Source organism: Pterocles gutturalis, unplaced genomic scaffold, assembly GCF_000699245.1.
Source record: "Pterocles gutturalis isolate BGI_N339 unplaced genomic scaffold, ASM69924v1 scaffold11404, whole genome shotgun sequence".
NCBI classification, from domain to species: domain Eukaryota; kingdom Metazoa; phylum Chordata; class Aves; order Pterocliformes; family Pteroclidae; genus Pterocles; species Pterocles gutturalis.
In genome coordinates, this window is record NW_010133310.1 from 35,206 (window position 1) to 44,734 (window position 9,529).

Genomic DNA, 9,529 nt, shown 5'->3' on the forward strand with positions numbered 1-9,529 from the left:
GCTGCTGTGCAATGGGGAAGCAGTTGCTCCTTGGTGGTCAGTGAGAGGCTCAGAAGCTGTAGTAATATACGGCATGCACAAGTAGGACAAACTTGGAGGTATTTTATACGTAACTGAACTAAAGAACATAAATCCTCTGTAGCGTGGTTGTGCTTCCTAACTGCATAGTGTTACTTACCAAACCAATATATCTTTCTTCTTAGAATTATGTAAATGTAAGTAATGACCTTTACTTAGCTGTGGTTCTAGGGTTTGAGCCAAGGCTCTTGCTTAAGTGTGCGGGCTGCTGAGACAATTGGTAAAAATCAGAGATAATGAACTCACAAGCCCCTGGTCTCTGCCATAATAAGATGCAATAATAAATAAGAAAGCTGAAGTTAATGTCACTTTTCAAATCTGACTAAGAAGCGCATTTTTGCTTACAGACTTGTTTAGTATTGAGCATCTACTAGGTTTTTTTAATCTTCTATTTATAATTAATGTTGAAACTGTAAAATCAAGTGAGAAGACAAAATCATCTCTTTTGGAGGAAAAAAACCATTATGGCTGAAGTCTATCTTACACAAAAGGAAACACAGTTTAAATACTTCTGTTGAAGTAAATGATGGGATTTATTTGAAGTTTAAATACATACCTAATTTAATTCTTCATTTTGTTACCAGATTGCTGTAGAGGGGCCATAACAAACCTGAAAATAATTGCATGTTAGAAATTAAATATAGCTGTGCTGAAATGGAAGAAGTATAACAAGTTTGTAGTTTTAACCCTTGTAGCAACATCCAACCCCACATGGTCAGACAGTCCTGTTCTGCATTCCACCATTGCAGCACTGTGTATTATGGAAACTGCTAGCAATTGCATTGCCCACGCAAGAGTTCTGGATGGTTTTTCCCTCATGAAGTAGAATGCTATCTGCCTTCACGACAAATATTCTGGATCCAAGAGTACATAGTATCTTTCTGTTTTGGTCTGCTTCACAGGCTGGAATGCAGCAGAAGTATGTGCCCCTCAAAGGCAGGGCAGGAGGTGTATTATGTTCTCATTACAGTCTCGTTTTTACTTTCATAGTGTTTGCTGAATGAGGTAGGTCTGTAGGCTGCTGTGCATGCAAATCAGCTATGGAGATGGTCAGCAGAGAAGAGTTGAAGTTACCATTCCAGATCAGGTCATAACCAGACATGGTAAAGAATAAAGACTGATATGTAACTATTGATGAACTACAAAGATGAATCGATGTTTATAGAGAGATAAGTAAAACTGCCTGTGCAGTGTCAGTGTGACAGTGGTCTTTGCTTGCTATTGCTGAGCTGTTAGTACTCACCTAAGACCTGATGTTTTAATTTCAATCCTCAGATTGAACAAGTGAGCCAGCTTTCTGCTCTTGTACAAGCCCAGCTGGAGTACCACAAGCAGGCCACGCAGATCCTACAGCGAGTTACTTCCAAGCTGGAAGATAGGTAATGCACTTTTTGTAAGTTTGTTGGGTTGCTTTTTGTTTTACAGAGGCAGAAAGACTGTGAGTACAATGCAACACTGTTATCTTTGGCGACTTGGTAATTGTATGTTTATGAAAACAAAGGCCATTTCATTAGGCAATTGCACGCTGAGGTTTGTATGTTTTGGAGATGCCTATATACTTCTGAGTATGACTGAATGAGGACTGAGCTCAGGAAAGCATCTCAGCTCAGTAAAGCTGTTAAATGTGATTTAACTGAAAGCAAGTTTATAAATATTGGAAGTCAGTGGGACTTAAGCTTTGGTTTCCTTACCATTCCTGCATGTATTCACAAAGTAGTCTTTCTGAGAGAAGATGTTAATGATTGCTATTGAGAAAGAGTATATTGTTACCTTCTCATAGTTACCTGAAGATCTCCCTGAGGCACATAGTGAGACCCCCATCATTTGCCACCTTATTAAATATTCATTTTTTTACAGCTTTATCATCAGATCAAACTTTATACAAGGCTTAACTGAGTTTACCTATTCCATCCCCTTTTCTGTAACTGTAAATGCTATCTCAGAATAGATACAGTATCTTTTTAATAGACATTAGAATTTTTGGTTTAGAATTTTTGTTTCTATCAACACAAAACAGATTGTACCCCCTTGAACTGAAGGAGATAATGTTTGTAGGAGTTTTGTCAGCTTCCCCCACACACATCCTTCTTCAAGGAAATTTAACATACAGGAAAGATTTCTCTAGTCCACGTGGTTCTGAAAGACTCTTCCTAAAACCTGGACATAATTCCCAAAAGCAGATAATGTTTGCATACTTTGTGAAGGTGGCTTTTTAATTGTGAATGGTTCTTTGCTGATTTCTGATGTCATTGCTGTAGATCTAGTTTCTGGTACTACCGGGTCTGTCAGCATTTGTTTTTTTCAGGGCACGCAGCTGTAAGCCTCATCGAGTTCTAAGTCTTAAAACTTTTTTGATATTAGAAGCAGCACTTGTTTTGGTAAGTAGGCTGCCCAGCAGGCTGTTTCTGGATGCAGTCTGCAGTACTGTCTAAACAGCTAACAGAATGATTTTCAGTGTTTCCAGATGAATGCTGCAATTCACTTACTTTAAAGAAGCATAAAAATTCCTCAGGAGCTGGTGGGCTGTTCTGTACTCTATAAATTAATGCCATAAAGTGAACATACCTATCTCTGAAACAGATTTCTTTTCCTGTATCAATTCAGATCATCCTTTGCCCTTCTAAACTTCTGCTAAACAGTCACTATCTTGGCTTTAATTTTCAGCTCTTAATTATTTTAGCTTTTCAAGAACTTTGCATCAGACTGCTATTATAGATCAGCTGAAGTAAATTTTTTTGCATGAACTTACTGTACATCCCTAATTGTAAAGAGTCTGCTGGCTAAATCATCCTTTGTCCACACCACTAGACACAAATTAGAGTACTGTGATATGCTTATGCTAGGCATTAAGCAGGATGTGGAGCTGTTACTGTTTGAACGACTTGTCTTTTCCTGCTGGTGATATGCAGGTGGCAAAGAATGCATGGCCCTGGGTTTTGGGGGTTGGTTTTTTTTGACCATAGGGACCAGAAAATAAATAATGCTTTACTTTTAAGCTGAGTAAACTCATTACTCCTCACTCTTAGCGATGTCTACAGCACATACTGCATGTTTTCTAAGTACTTTTTAAAATACGTGAATGGAACTTCTCTGTGCTGTTGTTTGGCATGGACAGTGTCTTTTAACTGCTAAGACTGTCCTGTTTAAAGTACTGCCCAAAAAATTTAAAAAAACCCATGAGTTAGCCACAAAACTCATGAAAAAATTTTAAAATGCACTCGAGTCTTCTTTCTGGGCCCTTTAGCCCTTTTCTAGGCTTCAGAACTTTATTCAGGAACTGCAACTGCAAGAATTTTCACTTTTCTTCTACACATTAATGGAAGGCATAAACTTCCTTAAAATACCATGATTCCAGGAACTGGGACTTGAGAAACTTGGCAAACATTGGGTAAGTTGCAATAAAATTAATAAAATCTGAAAGGTGAGCAAAGGCTTTTCCTTTTAAATTCTCTTTTTCATCAAGCAAAACAAGGTTGCAGTTTTCAAGCCAGAGTATCATGACAGAGCAGCTGGGAAGCTGAAATGGTTTCCTTAGAGATGTTTCTTTTCTTAAGAAACATGACTCATGCTGAGCTTTTAGGTAATTTTTAGCAAGTCACTAGAACTGTCACCGTCCAGTTCATAATCTCTAAAAAATGGTGTTTGTTTCGTGGAAGTATTAAGTGTAATAGAACTTGTTTAAATATTTATTTCTTAAAAACTTCACGGCTTTGAAGAAGTGACTTCTGTTAATGAGTGAAACAAAGCAAAGCATTTTTATTTAAGTTTATTTTGACAACTTTGTTAATTTATGTTTTTAATATGCTTCTGTTTTTGTTAAAGAAGAATAAAAGCAGTCTCTGGTGACTGACTAATATTGATAATATTGTGGATGGTGAGGAAGCCATTCTTATCAGGTCCAAAACTGGTTAAGTTAGAAGCAGATCTTTTCAACAGATGTGATACCAACAGCAAGTCTGGGGCAGGTCTAAAGAAGGTTAGAGAAATCAAATTGTCCTTTAAATACGTAAGTTTTGACTCAAGTATTCTTCCTTAAGCAGTATCAAAAATATCTGGGGCAGTTGTTCTGCATAAGCTGCCCTGATTCTGTCATCATCCCTTCCCTGGATTTTACCCTGGAATGTGAAAATGTACCCTTTCCCAGAAATTCTAGGTTTCTGCATTAGAAGAATAAGTTGAAATGAATGATGCATAATATTTTTATTTTGAGAGTCAGGAAAACTGGAGTTGTGTGCCTTTGTCAAACAAGTATTCCAAATTACAACTGAACTAAGTCTGCAGCTGAAGTCAGTACATTCCCTTACAGTCTCATCACAAAATGACAAGAGTTGGCGTCAGCCAACTGAATAGTTAAGACTTGCTAGGGATAGAAGCAAAATAACAGGTTTCAATCATACTAAAACTGGGGACAGAGATGTTTGTACAGCCCTTCTGTAAGCATTGCTAATCACATCACAAATTTTTCTCCATTAAAAGCTCTTTGTTATTGTTAGACAAAACGAAGCCAGACAAAATGCTAGGTTCCTAGCTAGGTACCTCATGGCATAGTCACATCAGGTGGTTTTTGGTAATTTAAACAAATGTTGTAAACAAAAAAATTACTCCAGATGGCAAAATGTGTTTGATTGGGATGTTTGGTGGATGGGAACTTCAGCCATGAAAGTAAAGATGTTTGGTGCATCTCACCTGTTAACAAGAAACTAACTCTTGACATTTAACTTCATGTTTTGGCAGAATAAAAGAGGCATCATCTCAGCCCAGGAGAGAATACCAGCCCAAACCCCGTATGAGCCTGGATTTCACAACTGGTGACAATACTCAGCACAACGGAGGAATATCCCATGCCACCACACCCAAACCATCAGGTATGGCAGTAGCAATGTGAGCAGAAAAGCCATCTCTGAAGTTTTGCTACAATGCAGAAGTTCCATCTCTTCTGGAGATGAGTTCTGCTATAGTGAGGGAAAATGAGAATGAGAATAGTACTGGAGAGAACTGTTTGAATTGTTTCTTGGTAAAGTATTCACCTCCCTAGGCAGGAAAAGGGTTGGATCATCCACTGCCTTAAGTGTGTCTTTGGGCCAAAAATTTCCTTAGTCCTAGAAAGTCAAATTGATGCTGCTTTACTAAATTCACCTTGAAATACAGATATTTACAAAATAATCATTTATAAAACTGAAAGAACAACTGGAAGTTTTCCATGCAGAACCCTGACACTCCCCATCCCTCCCTCCTCAACCTCCATAACTTTATCCTGCTTTTTAAAACCAGATATTACAACACAAAAAGCCTGAATGTGTAAAAGTGACTAAAAAGAAAAACAAAGCTATCTGAGTTATTTTCTTTGTCCAGTTGGGAGCAACACAGGCAAGATTAAATATTTATATGACTGTGCATAATTATGATCTCTTAAAGAAGTGTTTTATTTCATATCATCACATACTAATAACACCTTATTATTTGTTTCTCACAGTAGTGGTCTGTTATCCACTGTTATGATGAGGGCTGTCCTGTGTCCAGACCCTGACCTCAATTATTCCAGTTCGAAGGAGGTGATTCTCCCCCTCTACTCTGCTCTCCTGAGACACCACCTGGAGTCCTGTGTTCAGACGTGGGGCTCCCAACATAAAAAAAGACATGGACCTGTTCGAGCAAGTCCAGAGGAGAGCCACAAAATTGGTCAGAGGGCTGGAGCATCTCCCCTATGAGGACAGGCTGAGAGAATTGGGGTTGTTCAGCCTAGAGAAGAGAAGGCTCCGAGGAAACTTAATAGCAGCCTTCCAGTACCTAAAGGGGGCCTACAGGAGAGATGGGGAGGCACTCTTGATCAGTGGGGGTAGTGAGAGGACAAGGGGTAATGCTTATAAGCTGAAAGAGGGCAGATTTAGATTAGACATTAGGAAGAAATTTTTCACTGTGAGGGTGGTGAGGCACTGGAACAGGTTGCCCAGGGAAGTTGTGGATGCCCCGTCCCTGGAGGTGTTCAAGACCAGGCTGGATGAGGCTTTGAGCAACCTGGTCTTGGGCGAGGTGTCCCTGCCCGTGGCAGGGGGGTTGGAACTCGATGATCTTTAAGGTCCTTTCCAAACCTAACCATTCTATGATTCTATGATTCTATACCTCAGTGACAATTACTAACAAGCTCCACCATACAAGACTGTATTTTTTCACTAGATCTTTAATCAGGATTTCCTTCCTTCCCATCACATCCTGATGTGGATGTCTGATGTTCTCCCAGATACAGAAAGCAACAGTATCTCCATTTGGCACCTGCAGCTGGAAATTGTCTTGCATAATCTTGCAAACTCCTAGTAATCTCCTTGCTGTGCTAGCAAGGAGGGGGATACAATGGGGATTCCTTGTGTGTGTGCATGGCTTGAGTCTTGCATACTGAAGCTCTCCTCATGCCACCAGTAATTTTCTTCTCCACTTCTTTTTTGTAGTGTCATGAATACATGTCTGTGCTAAGGCAGTGCAGACTGATGCTCCTGTTTCTCTTCAGTGTTCATGTTTTCCTCTTCAGAGAGCAGTATTGAACTTTTTCTTCAATAGGTGTTCTTTATTTTGAAGTGTTTATGTGTTTCAGAGAAACGCCTTCTTCTTTGAAAACTCTTTAATGTATGTTTGTGTTCATTCCAAGCTCCAATCTTCTACAGTCTTTAGAGTTTATTTGCCAAGTCTGGCAAATTGCAGCTGGTAGCGCTGAGGATACCAAACACACATTTAAAGACTTGTTGACGTCAGCAAAATAGTCTTCATGACAAATAAACCAAAATACACTGTGAGTGGTATGTGAAGAAAAGAAAGGTTTCACTACAGAACTTAAAAAATTAAATCTGGTATTTGAAAACCTTGTTTTATTGACATCTATAGAAATGGAATATTTTTGTCCTAAAATAGCTCAAGTTTGGGCCTTCTAGCCCTGGTGAGTGGTTGAAATTAATACACAAAAAGTTTGAATCTGAAACGTGTTCATCATGAAGAATTATACATGAAAAAGCTGAAATACGTATTCTTAGAAGTGTCATTATGGTGGAGTGGCATGTGTTGGTTCATTTTGACCACTGGAAGTGTGTGAACTTCTACTATGGAAAGTCAGGTAGGGATATAAGATTCCTTAGTATTTAGTGCTGCTAAATCTTAAATATTTTGATCGGTAACAATTTTGCTTTTAGTAGGCTTGAAGCTATAGAGACTTCTGGGGAACAGAAGACAGGGGATGAGAGGAATATTTACTAATTTCATGTAGTGTATGAAAATCTAATCTAACTAATGACTTACAATAATGTCAGTTAGCCATCCTAAATGGTTTATGGTCAGATGTTCATGAACTAGCATATTAAAAAAGCATTCAATATCAAACTTGTTCTGAATCTATGGTGATGGCCCTGCAATCAAGTGGTTTTTGGGAATGGGGAGAAAAAGTCTTTCGAAACCTCATTTTAAAATTCAGAGGATTAGGAGCATATACAGTGACTTACAGTATAGCTCTACCATTGAAGTTTGCAAGAAAGGACAAAGATACAGTTACATCTTCACTGTTGTTTTAAGATACCCCTTACACTACTTGCCTGAGGTAAATGGACAAAGCATCTCTCCGCCCATAAACCTGGAAATACATTAGGGCTTTTGCTTCATTTTTTGTTTTTTGTAAACAGATAAAAATGAGATTGCAAACTGATCATAGCCATGCTTTTAGATGTGGGCTTGACTGTAGCTTGCTTCTTTTAGGATTCTCAGACATTTACTAGCAGAGTCACATATGAAAACAGAAGGCTGCCAAAAGCTGATAACTGTCTTCTAATGAAGTTTAGCAGTCCACATTCAGATGCTGTCAAAGAACTGTTGTCAGCATATGAATGATACCAGAAACAATGAAATCCGTAGTAGGTAAAATGGTAGAAAGGATGTTGTAACTGTTGAGATTTTTAAGCACATTATTTCTTTGTGTTTCTTCTCCATAGGTGCTCACATGGATCAGCCATGCTGCCGAGCTCTGTATGACTTCGAGCCAGAAAATGAAGGGGAGCTGGGATTTAAAGAGGGTGATATCATTACCCTCACTAACCAGATTGATGAAAACTGGTATGAGGGCATGCTTCATGGCCAGTCAGGTTTCTTCCCCATTAATTATGTCGATATTCTAGTTCCATTGCCCAATTAGGGTTGCTGATTCACCACCTCTGACCCAGATAGTTGTGTCTGTACCACTGCTTTCAAAATGCTGCTTCTTACACCTTACAAGTGCAAACTGCAGTGGTTAGAGTCATCAATTCCCACTGAGCATCTTTGGTTTATATGTTGTCATACTACGTGGTGGTGATGCATGGTATCTTCTGACCCAGCATCGTGTGGGTTAGTTCATTGGCCATGCTGGCCAGGTGGTAACCAGAGCCATTACTGAGATGAAGCTGGGAGGGTGATGGCAACCAAAGCAGGTAACTCATAGTGAAGTAGGAGAAAGTGAAGGTGGTATTGGGAAGATAATGCCTATCACCACTGTATTACTTTGCAGTCTTAATTGTCTATAAAAAGAGGGAAAAGTTCTTGCCATTCCATTTTTCCCTTCCTAATGATACACAGGTCTAACACTGATTAACCAGAATTATATCTTCCAACCAAACTGGCTTGCTGTTCTCACAGAAGACAGTGTAAATGTAGATCAGAAAGAGAACCACTGTATTGTGTGTCCTGCTGCTCTCTGTTCATTGTTATATTCGTAAGTGTTGTTAAAAGGCCTATTTCCATCTAGAGTTAAACTGCAAACCATAAAATGGGGATTCCTATAGTAAAAGCCTTGGACTATAAAACCACCTGAATTTGCCCTTCAGGAACTTTGAGCATGCTCACCAAAATGCCAGTAAGAGGGCAAGATGGGGAATAAAACTGGCATTTGTTAACTGTTTCTTGTCAAGTGTTGGCACAAAATCATGCTGCTTAAGCACCTTTATAAACTCATTCACTGAGGAATACAATAACCAATGAAACACAATCCTCACTTCATTTTTGTCTACCATGTGTTCTTCGAACATCATTTGTGCATATTCTACCCTCAGTGAGGACTAACTTGTTATCTTTCTGTGTTGAGCAATTAAAGACATGTGGCTGTATATGCAAAAACATTTCCCGTATGTTCAGTTGGTTCTCTTGTGTTCCTCCTTCCTGCACTTAGTGTGTACTGTGCTGTGCCTAGCTTCTTGGCATTCTTTTGGTAACAGTTGCAGAAGTTTTGTTAGTTTAATTATCCAGAGTTTTATTTATCTGAATTGTACAGACTCTTTCAGAGGTTTAATGTGCTGCTTCAAATGTGCCACTTCAATACTGGATGATGTGAAATTAAAACAATTCCCTACTGCTTAATGTATAAACTATATCATGGAAAGTATTGATATTTCAAATAAATGCTGAGAAAATAACTAGAATAATTTTGTGGATTATTTGTTGCTTTTAA

The 9,529-nt window shown here is 38.7% G+C and overlaps 1 protein-coding gene across 1 annotated transcript in view; it reads left to right on the forward strand.

Moving 5' to 3' along the window:
* SH3GL2 (SH3-domain GRB2-like 2) overlaps window positions 1-8,719 on the forward strand; it is a 20,562-nt gene extending 11,843 nt beyond the window's left edge. Inside the window, exons 6-8 of the mRNA XM_010081186.1 lie at window positions 1,354-1,457; window positions 4,813-4,943; window positions 8,043-8,719. Coding sequence (XP_010079488.1) covers window positions 1,354-1,457; window positions 4,813-4,943; window positions 8,043-8,242 — 435 coding nt within the window. The 3' untranslated portion in view covers window positions 8,243-8,719. The remainder of the gene's footprint in view (window positions 1-1,353; window positions 1,458-4,812; window positions 4,944-8,042) is intronic.
* The last annotated feature ends 810 nt before the right edge of the window (window positions 8,720-9,529 follow it).